At 40.9% G+C, this 17068-nt stretch overlaps 1 protein-coding gene across 2 annotated transcripts in view; it reads right to left on the minus strand.

Moving 5' to 3' along the window:
• Positions 1-16686, minus strand: part of GATB (glutamyl-tRNA amidotransferase subunit B) — a 75665-nt gene extending 58979 nt beyond the window's left edge. For both annotated transcript variants that reach the window (XR_009221550.1, XM_058550192.1), the window contains exons 1-2: positions 16488-16686; positions 14352-14502 (exon numbers count right to left, since the gene is read on the minus strand). Coding sequence is in view for 1 of the 2 variants with exons in the window: in XM_058550192.1 (XP_058406175.1) it covers positions 14352-14502; positions 16488-16663 (327 nt within the window). In the remaining variant the exon portion in view is untranslated. The remainder of the gene's footprint in view (positions 1-14351; positions 14503-16487) is intronic.
• Positions 16687-17068: the final 382 nt, after the last annotated feature.

Below are 17068 nucleotides of genomic sequence, written 5' to 3' on the forward strand. Positions count from 1 at the left end.
TGTCCATGGAATAAAAACGAATGGTACCTAGCTGCATGATTTCAGGCTGCATTTTTCTTATAGGCTTCTAGTACAAATCACCAGAGCAAAGCCTGTATGAGCTGCCTGAATGTCAGAGACAAAAAGAGCGTCACAGAACACTGTTAGGTAATTTTTTTAACTACTACATATTTATATCAACTAAAGACCCCTAAGCTTTCGTAGTCCTGGGCACCTTTGGTCATGTGTTTATGTTTTATTTTCTACACATTCCCACCTTACTTTCTAGTACTATAGCCTTTTGGGTGCAGCAGTGTACCAAATTCATTTTACACAGTTAAGAGTTCTAAGCACAGCACTATCTTTGCTAACAAGGGCTTGTTGTTATTCTGCTCGATCTCTCTCGAAGCACACATTTTGAGGGGAAAACAAACCTGCATAAGGGGAGGTGGAAATGGGAGAAAAGCCCCTTCCAAACACAACACTGAAGGTTTCTTGATCAGGAATGAATCTCTGGGCAGATGAGCATGCTGCCTGGAGATGCTCCCTTACCAGGAAAGGAGCACATGGCCGGCTCAGAGAGATGCTTGAGAGTCACCTGAGGAGAACGTCAGATGAGGTCCCTCAGGTTCCCCAAGGCTGGGTGGAGGGGAAAACAAACCCTAAGTTTCTTCATGGGTTCCTCCCACCACAGCCAGCTGCTCCTCTCTATTCTATTGTACTGCTTTTTGTTATTCCTTGAGGGGAATAAGATGGCATCTCCATTTCCAAACAAAGGTGAAGGGAATGATTCATTAAGGATAAATTTTATTTTGGAAAATGATAACCTTCAAAGGCAATGAGTGAGAGTGTGCATCTCTGCATAACTAGGGGGAATTTGGAAAGAGCTCAATCACTTGATCTGTGTCTGTGACAAGAGGACAGATAAGATGAGCTGGGATGTGCCCAGATCTCAGCCTCAACTGGTGTGAAGAACTGCCATGCATACAGAACAATGCAGAAGAACTGCAATCAAAAGGGTAGCAGAGGAAAGGAAGCCAGGGAGAGGTGTAAAGATGCCTTTCTTGCCCCATTCTGAGTCTCTGAGTCAACCACATTCACAGCCTTGGCCACAGCCCCAGCTACATGGTCAAATCTTCTGTTCTCTCCTGAAAGGTTTCAATCTTAGTAAAGTCTTAGCGCACACGTTAGGTTAAAGCAAAACAAAAAAGTCGGCCCTAAGAACTGATTGTCACAAGTCTGCTCTCAGGTAGGCCTGGGGTTCACTTATTAATTCTGTGGTCCAGGCATGCCCAAGCTAAGAGATAAACATGAAAAATGGCCCTGGCTTAGATCTGGGGCATCTGGCAAAGGCCAATGCAGAAGCCCTTTGGAAAGACTTGCTCTCAACTCAGCTACACGATTCCCACTAATAAAGCCCTGTCAAACATGACTTCATAATCCAAAATTACAAAATATACAAGAAGATGATCTACCATTAGCCAGAATCAGCAGACATACAAAAAGCAGAACAAGACAGCCCAAGAACTTCAGGTAATGGAATTACTGAACACAGACTAGAAAAAAGTAGATTTAAAATTACTAAAGAAATAAAGAACTGAATACATGAAAAAGGAACATGATATTTTCAAAAAGACAAGAGAGATTTAAAAGAGAAAAACAGAATTTCTATAAATGAAAGATACTCTCAGTGAACTAAAAAACTCAGTGGATATGGTAGAGAGCAAAGTAGACATAACAAAGGGAGAACTAGTGAACTGGAAGAGAGTGTAGAGAAAATTTTCCAGACTGAAGCATAGAGAAAGGATCCTAAAAGAATTTTCCATTATGACTACTATTTGCATAGTGATATGTACAGTTGAGAGCTGCCCACAGTCAGGGCTGCTCTCTTAATGGCGGGTCTGGGGAAATCCAGTATCTGGGGCACTGAATTGTTAGCTAATTAGGTTAGATCTCCTTTTACCCATTTCTTTCTTCTGAATCAGCACTCTTTTCTCTTTCCTCAGATTTAGATCTCTCACCTAGTGGACATTGTAATAAACAGCACATACAATCAGTGTCAACACTGATTAGTCAATGCCTCTGTGTGTATAAGCATGTAGACATACATCTATAAACATATCACATTTACATCTGTTAATGGTCTTCATGTTTTGAAATATATACATACCTGCAAAATAATAGCACCTACATAAATCAGACTTCTAGCAACTCCAATTATGGTGGAACAACGATTGGAAGCTGAACATTAAACTGAGATTAGACAAGAGTTCTAATCTGACTGGGACATTAAGTAACTATGTGACCGTGGGCCAGTCAGAACAGCAGTTCTCTCATCTATAAATTAAAAGGACTAAATTGAATGATTTCCAGGATCTCTTCCTACTCTATTCTCATATTGTTTATAACTTCAAGAAGCTAACTAGCTTCACACCATCCATGTACTTTATTTTGTAGGATAGGTCTGTACTCCGAGCCTTGTTCTTATTTACATTAACAAATGTGATATAATCTGGCTCTCTGGGCTAGAGTAGATCAGAAATAATAATCGAGAAGTGGAAAATGAGCAAGAAGGGGTTGCTAGAGTCAAATATACTGAAAGTAGCTTAAAAAAGGAGGTGAGGGATAGATGATTGTAATAATGAAGAAAAAGATTGCAATATGAAACCTAAAAAGAATGGCTATCATTAGCCATTTATTGTAGATCAGACAGCTTTATACACCTCAATAGCCCTTGAAGGCACCATTATATTACACTGAGCAATAACTGATGTTGCTGATAACCTTGAGTAATCAAGAAAAGGTTAGCTTATGTTCAATACACACTATTTAAAAGCAGGAAAGCATGAAATGCATTTTAGAAAGATTCCCATAAAGAGGTTAAAAAATATCAAAAAAATATGGAAAATTCTTTCATATGGACTCCTCATGTATGTGCATGTAAGTGTATGCAATTACATAGAAAAATATTTATTAAGGGTGTGATATACATGTTCTATGAAAGGTACTGTCAAGTGGCCCAAGAAAGATCCATGAATTGCTTTTAAGAACCTTCTAATCAAATACAGAAATCCCTACAAATAACATTCATAAAAGGATAGTCAGTCAACTGTGTGAAACAAATATATATTGGTACAAAGTAGAAGCATTATTATTAATACAGTCATGCATCACTTAACAACAGGGATATGTTCTGAGAAATGTATTGTTAGGCGATTTCATCATTGTACGAACATTGTAGAGTATGTACTTACACAAACCTTGATGGTATAGCCTACTACACACCTAGGCTATATGGTACTGATCTTAAGGGACCACTGTTGTACACTTGGTCTGTTGTTGACTGAAACCTTGTTACATGGCGCATGACTGTACAGTTAGATTTCATGTGGGGAATACCAAGTGTAAGACTGGCAGAGAGGTGGCGGAAGTGAAAATGGTTGTGAAGAGGAAGGAGGCTTTCAAGAACCCACTGAAAGCTGGAAAATGATCCATGGCAGGGAAGGAGTCAAATCCTTCCCACATGTGGGGCGGTGAGATCATGCTGCCTACCGAACGTGAAAGTCCATCATCATCATGAGTCATCTGAGTTCATAGGAGACATCCAGTTAATGACGTCATAAGGCAAGTTTGGATTGTCAGAAGAGTTTAGGAGCTGAAAGGAAACCTTTCCACATTGTGTATGAGCTCAAAGACACACCTTTTATAAGGGCACGGGTCACAGGGCAACACAATTTACCCCTGAAACACACCAACTCTGCAAAGGAAGGAAGGAAAACTAGAGAAGTGACTCAGGGAGTGACTGGCAAGATTAAAGTCTGAGAACACAATGTAATTATAAATTCTACAGATTACATTAAAGCAAATCATTGAAATGGAAAAAAATTTTAATAGAAAACTGTCACATTTTGTCTTCTTAGTCAAAAAACCAAACATCATCTAAGTGTGAATGGACAGAGAAGTAAATATAGATCTGATTATAAATGTATGATTTAAACACTTTTCCCTAATGCTGTTTTCTTGATTTTCTATTTCATTTATAAGTTTTGAGTTAAAAACAACTTTTATAATTACATTTAAAATTAAGGGTCAGGAAAGCACTTCAGCCTAATGCTCTCTAGAACTAGTCAAGTATTTCAAAATCTATTAGGTCCTTCAAAACAAAAGTTATTACCAATACCTGCTATGTTCAGAAAGCTACAATATTGTAGATTTACCTAGCTTTAAATAAATCTGTCATAAGAAATTTAAAAAATAAATTAATCTCAAAGTACTTCACAAAAGCAGTCACATTACTATTTCTCTAGAGAGCAAGATCCCTTATGGTGCAATCTGCATACGTGTTCAGGAACAAATCTTTCAGCATAAAGCATGTATCTGCATTGTCTGTTGGTTCCCAGAGGGCAGGCATCACATCAGATTTATTCACATCATATTTTTACCCCTCTTCATCCCCCTTCTTCTTGCTAATAGTAGTATATACCCTTCTGAACAAAGGCAAGTTTTGTAAAATGTGGTAAACAATGTTCTAGTTTCAATCTTCATTCCACAGCTGCCAGAGCCAGTTTCAAACGTCTTTGATATGGAAAGCCCCAAATGCTTTTTTAGACAGGCCAATCCTGAGAAAAGAGAAGAATATTCTAGCAGACACGTGTAGAAAACAGCTTTTATACCTCTTTCGCCAGTTCTGGAAACCAGAGACATTCATAGTTACTAGAGGGTTCTGTGTTATGTACAGATAAGAACTTTCAAACAAGCAAAATGAGAGCAGAGGCACTAGTTTCTAATTAATTTAATTGTGGCACAGCCTGATTATCAGAAGTAGTTATCTACTGGCCACAGAAGAGTAACCTACCAGCCTCAGCAGAGGTGACAAGTCCGTTCCCTTTCTCCTGCATAGGGGAAAGCATTTCAGGAGGGGGCAAGCATTTCAAATAACAGAGTGAATGTGTGCGTGTGTGTGAGCAAGGAGGTTCGCACATGCATAAATATCAAACTTGATGCCCTGCTGAAATCTCACCATTACTGGAAACATTAGCAAATTATGAAACAAACAAACTTGTACATCCCATTACATTTTATGAAATATATTTTCTTTCCTATTTTCCTTCCCATTTCACATCTCATATACAAAGCATTACAAGTACAGAAATTGGAATGACACTAATAAATAGGAAATAACTAACTCTAAGCAAATAACCTAAGATTCTGTAAGTCTGCAGACAAATAATTATTTAATAAATTAAAGAAGATCCTGCACCAGAGTAAGAGGTTTTACTAGGTCAAAGTAATGAGTGAGACTGAATCCCTGCTGATAAAAACAAAGAACGCTGTCCTTGGTTTAGCTGTAATTCCGCCTATAAGCAGGAAACTGGGCTGAATGACCTTTTCAGTCTGAAGATTTATGATGGGATTCTATATAACTCTAAAACTAAATGTAAAATAAGAAGATAAAATGCCTGTGGTCCTAAGACACATTCAGAAGAAGGGTCAGTAATCAGAAGGGGGTGTGTGCGTAACCAGTGGTCATGACAGCAGCCTAAGTAATACAGAGTTGGTGGTACAGATATGCTGAGAGGGGAGGGGGGTGGGCTGGAGACAGGGGATGAAAACAAGTACTATTTCTCTATACACAGACATTTATATATACATATAAACTTATAAATATACACACATAGCCAAGCTCAAGAGCAAGAAAGGAAATCTCCTAGGGCCCACAGCACTAGTGAGAGTTTAAAGCCACTAGTGGATCACCCAGGGGTAACTGCAAGAAGCAGGATGGCCGAAGGGGTAAGAGTATGAATCTGCAACCCAGACTAATGGGTTTGAGTCCGGCCTCTCCACTTACTTTACAATTGGGATAATGAAGGGAACTGCCTCATCGAGTTGTTACGAGGTTAAAATAAGTTAACACATATATGAAAGTACCTAGAACAGTGCCTGCCACACAGCAAGCACTCAGTAAAAGTTAGTTGATTTTACTACTATCATTATCATTAACCAGGCTGAAGAGACACCAGACATCGGTGATTTAAAGCACCTCAGCAGCAGAAGTCAAGGCTGTGAGCCCACTGGGGTAGGGAGCCAGGAGCCACAAAATCCCGGGCCAATCAGAAAAATCTGCCACCCACCTCAGGCCATGAGTGAAAAGTCTTGACTGGACATATCCCGGCTAAAGCTATGAGAGAGAAAAAAGAGATTATCTACAAAGGATGCAGACTTCTCATCAGCAATAATAGATGCTGAGGACAATAGAATCATGTCTTCAAAGTCCTAAGGGGAAATAACTGTCAACCTAGAATTCTACATTATCACTCAAGAGCTAGGGAGAGGGCCGGCCCCGTGGCTTAGTGGTTAAGTGCACGCACTCCGCTGCTGGCGGCCCGGGGTTCGGATCCCGGGCGCGCACCGACGCACCGCTTCTCTGGCCATGCTGAGGCCGCGTCCCATATACAGCAACTAGAAGGATGTGCAGCTATGACATACAACTATCTACTGGGGCTTTGGGGGAAAAAATGAATAAATAAATAAAATTATAAAAGAAAAAAAAAAAAAGTGCTAGGGAGAAACAGAAACAACAGGAGGCACAGAAAAACTAAGAGAGAGCATCACCCACAGGCCCAGAATGCAAGGGAGACTAACACAGGCAGGAAAGAGCTCCAAAAAAGAGAGTGAGATGTAAGAAACAGTGTTTGCTAGAAAGAAAAAAAATCAGATGGGAGCTTCGTCAGCCTTCCACAACCCAACCTAAAAGGCTGCCTGCACCCAAGGGTGGAGGGGCACATGTTCCCTGAGGTTACAGTGGGAGAGCTGTCTTTCTCCCTGTGCTCTCCGGACACCTCTTGCTTTCTCAGGAACCCAATTCTATCAATAATTTCCTCTCCCCTATATGTTACTCCTTTAAACCTTTCAATTGTTTAACAAAATATTACAAGCATGTATTTTAAAATAATTTACAATGAAAAGCAGCGGTTTCTGCCACCCTCCCCCACCAGTCCAGTTCCCTGACAGCAACCACCTTCAGATCTTTGAGCTGTCTTGTCTGGTATTTATCTTCCTATTTTTAAATAATATGCTGTGCCAGGGGACCTTTGGAAAATCCATCATCTGCTGGCCAAGACTCTTGGCCATTTGCCACATGACAATCCTTCCTTAATCTGGGAAAAAGACAGACTTGATAAACTGTCCCAATGACACAGTGTTCTTGTTTTTAGAACATGGAGCCACAAGACTTGGCCTACTCCATTCCTGAGTGATAATTTATATAAGTTACAAGGTGAGGTATGTTGCAATACTTTTATATCTTACTCTGTCTCATAAGAATTTACCCATGCTTGCTACTTTATTATATTTCTATTCAAAAACAAAATATGTCACCCCCAAGGGTAATCCCATGATGAGCTGAGTAACACTGAAGTCCAAAAAGTCAGGTTTGAAGGTAGGTAGGTCACTTCACCCCCAGGGGAAGCAGGGACTCCTACCACATGCATGAGCTTGGGTGTGAATGATCTAGAATGTGGATCAGCCTATTTCCCCTCAGAGCAGGGTAGGGGTAAGTTTCAGGTGGGGGGTTAGTGGGAGTCTGTCACTGTTTAGACTTTGGGAACAAAAAAGAAAGAAATTTCATCAGCAGAAGGCTGAGAAACCAGTAGAGGTAATATTTTGAGTATTACTTTATATTATCTTTACATAAAATTTTAAAAACTTTGTTGAAAACCCTTTTGATTAATAATCTGTCTCTTGAGAGCTCTAAATCTTTCACTCACTGCCTTACTTAAAAAAATAGAAAACAAAAAAATAATAAGAGCTAAAAAACAAAAACAAACTAATCAACCAACTTAGGGCCTGAAAAGGAGAAACAGGCGTCCCCTAAACTGTGGCCAAAAATGTTCCTAGAGCACGTTCTTACCTTACTTTTTTCTTGCTTTATCAATTTAGAACATGACTTCCAATTATGGTAGATAAGAATTTAGTTCTTTTATTTCCCAATATCTCAGTTATATCACAGTTTTTGTTAAATCAGTAGTTAGTGCTTCTATATTATTATGTAAATATGTTTTTCTGCTGAGCTGTGAAGTACCTTATGATTACATTTCCTTTCTTGAACATTTTGTTTTTCCTGGAGCTGACAAGTCTTTCATCTTATCACTTGCTTCATTTTTTATTACCTACTGCTTATTATTCTCAAAGACTCCATTTTATAAGTAAAATCTCCTTCCCAGGGCCTGCCCAGCACTGTAGTGTTTAAGTTCGTGTGCTCTGCTTCGGCGGCCCAGGATTCATGTGTTCAGATCCCGGGTGTGGACCTACACCCTGCTCATCAAGCCATGCTGTGGTGGCTTCCCACATATAAAATAGAGGAAGAGTGGCACAGATGTTAGCTCAGGGACAACCTTCCTCAAGCAAAAAGAGGAAGATTGGCAACAGATGTTAGCTCAGGACCAATCTTCCTCACCACAAAAAAAAAAAACTCTTTCCTACACAAACATTAGATATCTGTTATTCCCACCCCATCTCCCTTTTTTCCTCGAAACCTCTCTGTTCTGGAGCCATCCATCCTCCACTCCATCATGCCCTCTGGGCCTGCTGCAGAGCCAGCAATCTGGAACCTTTCCACTACTCCAATAGGTTCCCGTGACAACAAAAGGACAATTTTTCGAGAACCTGCCTGTCTGAAAATATCCTAATTCTACTTCACACTTGATTTATAGTGCTGGGTACAGGATTCTAGGTTAGAATGATTTTCTTTTCTTTTAAGGCACTTTTTCATTCTCTTCTAGCTTTAAGTGCTGCTTTTAAGAAGTCTGATGCCTTTCTGATTCCCAGTCCTTTGCATGTGACTTTTCTTTTCTTCTCTGTAAGTTTTAGTATCTTATCTTTATCCCTGGCATTTCTACACTTCATGATGACCTGCCTGCACGTGCGACTATTTTTACTCCTTGCACTGGGTCATTGGCAGGCCCTTCCGTTTCAGAGACTCATGTCCTTCAGTTCTGGGAAATTAATCTGTTATTTGTTTGATAGTTTCCTCTTGCCTATTTTCTCTCTTCTGGAATGCCTATTAACCAGTTGTTGGACATCCTGGATTGATTCTCTAATTTTCTTACTTTTTCACCTATTGTCCAATTCACAGTATGTGTGTTATACTTTCTTGACTTTATCTTCTAACTCTTCTGGATTTTTTTTTTTTGCCATTGTAATTTTAATTTCTAAGAGCTTTTTGTTCTGATTTTTTATTTTTAAAAAGCAGTATCATGTTGTTTCAAGGATGCAGCTACCTTCTCTTATCTGAGAATATTTATAAAAGCTTTTAATTTTAAAAGTATTCTTTTACCCTGTGCAGTATACATTGCCTCTTATTTCTTCTAGTTTCTTTTTGTTTTGGGCTCTGTCTATTATATAGGAGAATTTCCTCAAATGTCTGGTGATTTTTGGCAGTCAATTTACATTGTAAAGTAAGGCACTAAAATGCTGATTAAAAGTTCTATGTAAACACCCAGGGCTTGTTGGCTGGTGGCCTTCACTGTAGGACAATTAGGTGGCCAGGTAGCTTTTTTATTGAGAGACCCCCTCCCCAACCCCAGATGTCAACATCTGAAGTTCTTCCCTCTAGGGACAGATAATTTCCAAATAAGTTCTGCAGGTTCTTGCTTGGGGGAGGGGAGAAAGAAGAGAGATGGCCGTACCAGGTCACCTGAGCTCCTCGAACAGTGCAGAGAAAATGACTGGGCAGACCCTGGAGTTCAGAGTGCAGACATTATCTGACACCAGTGCCTTTCGCTCTGCCTGGAGTCCCCAAGGGGAGTGTGTCATCAGCTGACTTTCTCACAGATTCCTGTGAGGGTGGGGCAGGTGCAAGGGTCAGGGAGAGGACCTTAGGCCTAACTGCTGTGTATCCAGACTCTGAATTAACCCCTTTGTTTTCACCTCTCCCTGGCCTTCCACAATACCTGATGATCCCACATCCTGACCTTTCTGAGGTTGTGTAAGGCATATCATCTCATTTCTCACTTGTGACTCTTTCTGCAGGCTTTCTGTCCCTTTCTTGGGTTATACTTAACTCCTCTCTGCCAAGTCAGGCCCTCCTCCATCTACCATCTCTCATACACTCTGGTCTCCTCTCCCATTCTCTTGTAGATTTATAAATTTTCAATTCTTTTACTGTCATTTCAGTGGGTTTCTTTGGCTGGGGAGAGAGACAGACTGAAATGCTTATGTTCAATTTGCCATATTAACCCAAAGACTCTTTAACGGCACCTTCTTCATTGGTTCCCTCTCATCAGCATTTAAAAAAAAATTTATCTTATTGCAGTAAAAACTCTTAACATGAGATCTACCCTCTTAACACATTAAGTGTACAATATATTGTTGCTGACTATAATTTATCAGCATTTAAACATTCTCAAGTCTCTTCAATATTAAGGAAAACAGGACAGTAAAAAATTTTCCCTTGATTCCATGTCTCCTTTCACCTACTGCATTCTCTTTTCCTTCACAGCCAAACTTCTTGAAACAGTTGCCCACTGTCTCAACTCGTCTTCAACACCCCTGCATTTCTCAATCTACTGCCACTTACTTCCTACCCCCCACCCCCATCACTCCACTGAAACTGTTCTTGCAAAAGATACCCCACTGATAAATCCGACGGCCACTTCCTAGTCCTTACCTTACTTGACCTCCCAGTAACACTCGACACGGCTGTACTCCCTCCTTCTTGAAACACGCCCCTCCTTGGAGTTTCTGACCCTGTATTCTCCTTACATCTTCCTACTTCCGTGCAAATGGGATTCACACCCCTTAGCAGGGCTTACATGGTACAGACCATGCTTCCCACGCCAGCCTCACCTCCTGCCATGCCATATTCAAGTTCAGCTACGACACATGAAACCTCTTTCAGTTCCTAGAGCAAGCCATGTCCTATTTTTCTTCTGGTCTTTGTACAGCCCATTCACTTTTTTTTTTTTTAATAATTTTATTTATTTATTTTCCCCCAAAGCCCCAGTAAATAGTTGTATGTCATAGCTGCACATCCTTCTAGTTGCTGCATGTGGGATGCGGCCCAAGCATGGCCAGAGAAGTGGTGCGTCGGTGCGCGCCCGGGATCCGAACCCGGGCCACCAGCAGCAGAGCGTGTGCACTTAACCGCTAAGCCATGGGGCCGGCCCACAGCCCATTCGCTTTTATTTGGCCAATTTTGCCAATTCCCTATATCTGTGTGGAATGCCCTTCCTATGTGCTCCTAGAGCACCCTGTATTTCCACCACCACCATGTTCATTAAAAGATACTGCAACTGCCTGCTCACTTGTCCATGCTCCGTGAGGACCAGAACCTGTCTATGCTTTACCTTGTTTAAAGCTGTGTCACTAGAGCTCGTACGATGGCTAGTGTACGGTAGGCATCCAATAAATGTCAGTTGAGTCAATGAATGAAGACACAATCAAGAAAAAAGAAGAATCAAATGCCCACAGGAAGATACAGATTATCATATTTTCTCTTTAATGGGTCAGCAGAGCAAATGAAATTACATATAAACCAAGTTTTGTCTATAGAAAAAAACTTTACACTGTAACCTAAGTTCTTCTGGCTGCCTTTTTCTATCTTCTTATCAGCGTATCTGACAAATGGTCACCATTTTTTGTACAAAAATAACCAACTGCAGAGTCAGAATATCAGAGCATCAATACACCATCCCCATAGGGCTTAGAGAAGGACAACTGTCTAAATGTTTCAGTATATTTTAAATTGACATATAGGTAAACCACAGAGTTTTGAAATGCTATGGGAGTGACAATGTTTTATTCTGGTAGTTATGGTATAATTTTGCTCACATACTAAAATAGGTCTTTTAAAGAAACACTTATCTTTTTCAGAAACATTTCTGAAAAAGAGGCAGATTAGCTCTGTCGAGAGAATAACCCATTAGGCTACTCAAACCATCAGTGTGGTAGGCTCTGAGGGGGAAAAACAAATCCCAGCTTAAGTAAAACTGGATTTCCAGCCTTTCTAGACTGTCATTTAATTAATATAAGCCAAAGTCTCAATGCTCAAATGACCCAAACACCTTTACTGTTTTATTGCCAGGCTTATCACCAGCAAGTACCTTCTTCTTTGGTGCATAACAGAAGTCTTTCAAAGCATCTTGACATTTTAGCTTTTTTGAATTGTCTCTAATACCTGACCACATTTAGCCACAACTGAAGAGCCTATTACGCCTACCTGCAAATAGATCTGTTTCTAAATGTGAACTATAATACATACCTTGCTAGATACCACATTCCCAGCTGGAAAAACTTAGAAAGAATTCAGAGGTTATGTCTAGTCTCTTGATGATGAACTATTATGTGAAAAAAAAAATGTTTTGAGCTCAGAAGGAAAAAAGAAGTGTTGTGATGAATTGCTTTCCATTTCACTTGTCTGAATAGATATTACTTTATTTCTACTAATATCTGAGTCTCTGCCCAAAAAAGAACTCATACATTTATAACTGAAAAACTGTGTCTTCTCAAACAAAAAAAAAATCTCTCCATAGATAGATACTCTAAGCCAGAGAGAGGGAGAGAGGGAGGGATGGAGGGAGGGAGGGAAGGGGAGAGAGGGAGGGAGGGAGAGGGAGAGGGATGGAGAGACGAGAAGAATGGAGGGAAGGAAAGGGAGAGGGATGAGGGAGAGAGGAAAAGAGGGAAAGAGGGAGAGAGGGGGAGAGAGAGAGAGGGAGGGTGGGAGGGAGGGAGAGAGGGAGGAGGGAGGGAGAGAGGGAGGGAAGAGGAGAGAGGGACAGAGGGAGGAGGGAGGGAGAGAGGGAGGGAAAGGGTTGGGGGGGGGAGAGAGAGAGAGAGAGAGAGAGAGAGAGGGGCACTATACTTGCCTTCCCCCAGAGACACCCAACAGTAAATCAAAGGTGACCCTAGATATCATTTGCAGGGATGGTAGTCCTCCACAACAAAAAGCACGGATGGGAGTCCTCCACAACAAAAAGCACAAGTAAGAAAAAAGTTCCAAGATACAGACACTGTCCCAATACAACCAAAGCCCTGGGGACAGCAGGCACATTGGAGGCACTGCCTATAACCTTCCACTCTGGGCAGTGACTCTGAGAAAAGTAAACCTCTGCCCCGTAAGCCTGCTGGTGCTCAGTTCAACCAGCTTTTGCTTGTATTTAAATGTTAGAGAGTACGGAATTCAGCCATGACAATCCCTCCGACCACCCATCACCACCATATATTCACATTCCCTCCAAAGATGGCAGGAAATCCCACACCCAGTTGATATTATATGTCTTGGACAGATTATGAGCTATTCATTAGCCCAAATATTCACATTGTTCCTTTCATCTTTTTCTTCAAAATTCAACCAACTATATGAAAATATATGCTAAAAATCTTGCTGATGGGTACACTGGATCCAGTCATTCCTTGGGTGCAAGCGCAAATGAGTAGTTATATGAGTAGTTAACTCAATGCATATTGTGGTTGACATCTTCCTCCATTACTGACCAGTTCTTAATTTTCAACAATCACAATCATTAGACCTTACACTGTAATACCATGTAATATATGCTGCGTCTTTTGACTAGACTCCTCCTCCTCCTTCATTTATCTGTCTAACTCCTATCTGGCTTCTCAGATAGGAGACACCACCTCTTCCACAACCCTTTCTTAACCAACCATACCCCTACTCCAATTTCTCACAATAGTCCTTCTCTTACTGAATTAGGTGTCCCTCCTCTGGGTTCCAATACCATCCTCTGCAAATTACCTTCATAGGAGCAATCACAGTACTCCGTTTATAAGACACATCTCCCCAACTAGTCTTTGAACTCCTCAAAGGCAAAGATTGTCCCTCACCTTTATGTTCCAGTTCATAGCACAGTGTCTGGCATTTAGTAGACATTTTAAAATGCGAGTGATTAAATGTATGATGACTTTAGACTTAGAAACAGAATTAGAGATCGGTCTTTACTTTTTTTTTTTCGTGAGGAGGACTAGCCCTGAGCTAACATCCAATGCTAATCCTCCCCTTTCTTCTTGAGGAAGATTGGCCCTGGGCTAACACGCGTGACCATCTTCCTATACTTTATATGGGATGCTGCCACAGCATGGCTTAACAAGCGGTGCGTTGGTGCGCGCCCGGGATCCGAATGTGCGAACCCCGGACCCCCGCAGCATAGCGTGCGCACTTAACCGCTGCGCCACTGGGCCGGCCCCAGAGATCGGTCTTTAGAAAACATTTAGTCCATCCCACTTCATCCAAAATTCCCCAAACAAGTATTTCCTAAAAGTTGTGCCAAGATGTTAAAACAAGGAAATCATTATCTACGTTCAATAAAACATACATATTTTCTAATGAAAATAGGATTAAATAAAAACCTTACCGGCAAAGTTCCAGGTAGAGATGCATCAAAAAAAGATACCAAAGAATTTGGAGGTGCTGTGAAGTGGACTTGAGATCCAGAGAAGAGTTTAGAATTGGAGGAAATCTGGGCATGAATTTCCAAACCTACCACAGCTGCCCATTCGTGTTCACTAAAGAGAAAGATATAATGGTTAAGAAGTAGTTAGATCTGTCACCATGCATGAATTTCTATGACACAATGTTATACACAATTCCTAAAACACAAATGTTAATTTCCTGTTTGTGTTTTTAACTTATTAAAAATTTATATCCTTACATTAAAAAATGTGTCGTATTGGTGACTAAATCAAAAGCAATTCATAAAGAACACCTACAAAACTGACAACATAAAATTCATTTAGAACATGGCATAAAGAGAGTTCACTGTACAAACAGGAAGGTGATAGAGAAAGGAACAATTTGGCATCTTAAAAGAATTTAGAAATGGGTATCAAGTGGTAACTGCTTGGCTGATCAGAGAAAAGCAGCATTTTCTAAATTAACTGTTCTTTATCAATTAGTCACTCAGTAAATGAAGAAAGCCAATCTTGCTAATATTTTTAGAATCAACATAAACATAAGGATTCTACTACTAAAGAAATAATGGTAAATAAATAGTTGCACAGCTCATTATTAAAAAAAAAAAAGGAAATTCTCAGTCATGGCTTGAATTCATTTCCTAACAACGGCTTGCAAATAATGACCAGAGTGACACATATAACAGATCACCACTAAATGATACTCTTCCCGGGAATTTTGTGCAAAGGAAAACATTAAACTATCAGAACTGGCATTTTTTTATGCCCCCAAATCACTTGCAATTCCCGAGATCTAGTTCCAGGGTCCTTTGCTTGTTTGTTCATACTTGATTGCTATCAAATCTAACAAGGTGTTAAACGCTATAATAATCTCTCTTATCTGGCCCCTCCTACTCTGTTGGGTCTGTATGAACATTCCACACACAAGTCTCTCCAGGTTCTTATAAGTGTACTTAATCCCTCTGAAACTCATGTATCCTGGACAACCTGCAGATGGCCTGTTTATACATACTCTGTCTATATTTTGTCTGTTCCTATCCTACTTTTCTCCCAAGCAATTTTCTATATTATCTAGATTTTTATTTATACGTATTGGGTTTTGTTTCAATCATTTCAACACAAGTTCTATATCTGTAGTATTGTGAGAAGATTAATTCCTTCTTTTTAAGGTTTGGAAGCACAGCCTGTAATTGAGAGGAATTAAACAAAGAACTCATCAGAAATTCTGCATTCACTAGAACATTATTCAAAGTATTTTTGCAGTTTCTTTACATGAGAGAAAAAACACTTTCCATTCACAGTGAGACTACCTAATTTATGAAAAGAATAGCAACTGAATTCTTCCAGACATTTTCCCTCTGTTTCTCCAACTGAGAAGCAAAAATAATGCCAACCTAACTATCTCAAAGGATAAACAGAATATTAGACACGTGCCTTATGTTTCTGTGTAAAAAGAAACCACTTAGGTCTTATATAGTGAAGTATAAACAGTTGTTCAGAAGATATCTAGCAAAATAAGCAAAACTCTCTGCATAACCAGAGGGAAGATCTCTTGTATTGGCTGCATCCTCCTAGGTCTAGACACAGTGTTCAACATGAAACGCCTCCAGAGATCGGTGGTGTTTTCTGACTTATGATATTACGCCATCACTATCCACAGCTTGCAGGTAAAGGCTCCCTTTCTACCTTTAGAACATTGCTGGCCCATAGCAGCGCTAAACTAACGTCAGCTAATTAAGATTCCGCTTCTAGTGTCACCAGCCCCACTGCTGGTGCTATTAGTAAGGCGACTGAATCCACTCTTCTATCTGTGCAGCTTTAGATTCAAGAAAACCTCTGCGAGTTTACACGCGCCAATTCCCCAAATATGCCTATCTATTTGAAGACAGTGGCTTACGTGTGGGGGCGGGGCTGACAGAGGGCCTGTTTCGTGCTTTCAGGACTCCAAGTTAGAGCCTAACACCCTCCCGCCAATCAGAACGCCTAGATTGAAGGCTGGGCTGTAGTGGCCATCATCTCCCCAGTCCCGCAGTTCCACCTCACACTTAAGTGGGCAGTAATGGTATGAAATAGTATACCCTTTCCTCGGCTTCTGGGCCGTGATGCGGGGCTGCTGAGCCACTGAGCTCTGTCCCCTTTTCCCGCTGGACGTGCACCCAGTCGCAGCCCCTCTTCCGTAGCGAGAACCGCCGTCAATGCAGGCTAAAGCCCAACGCCTTACAGGACAGCACCAGCGCAGCATGGGAGCCGCCATTGCCTCTGCCGCAGTTCTGGTCAGATGACACAGCCACCCTCTGCCGCGAGGTTCCCTGGGAAGCGTAGTTCTGGAACTGTATAAAAACTCTGTCGGCTCGGACCGGAAGACTACTATTCCCGGTGAGCACTGCGACTAGAAGCCTACCGGAACCCTGGCGTGGAGGGGAGGGAAGGAGAAATAGAGGAGAGGGAGAAAGGGTTTCTGCGTCGGGAGGTGTGACTCCTCCTAGCGGGGAGTTGGAGAGGGTTGTTGCTGTGAGCGTGTGAGTTTGAGTTAGAGCTGGTGGTGTCGGAGATCCAAAGCTAAGAAACCTGGCCGCGATTTTATACCCCAATTAACCTTTCGAGCTGAAGTCAATGACCTTGACATCTCTGGGAAGATTTCCTGAACCCCCAAACTCAG

Source organism: Diceros bicornis, chromosome 11 (assembly GCF_020826845.1).
Source record: "Diceros bicornis minor isolate mBicDic1 chromosome 11, mDicBic1.mat.cur, whole genome shotgun sequence".
Taxonomy (NCBI): Eukaryota; Metazoa; Chordata; class Mammalia; order Perissodactyla; family Rhinocerotidae; genus Diceros; species Diceros bicornis.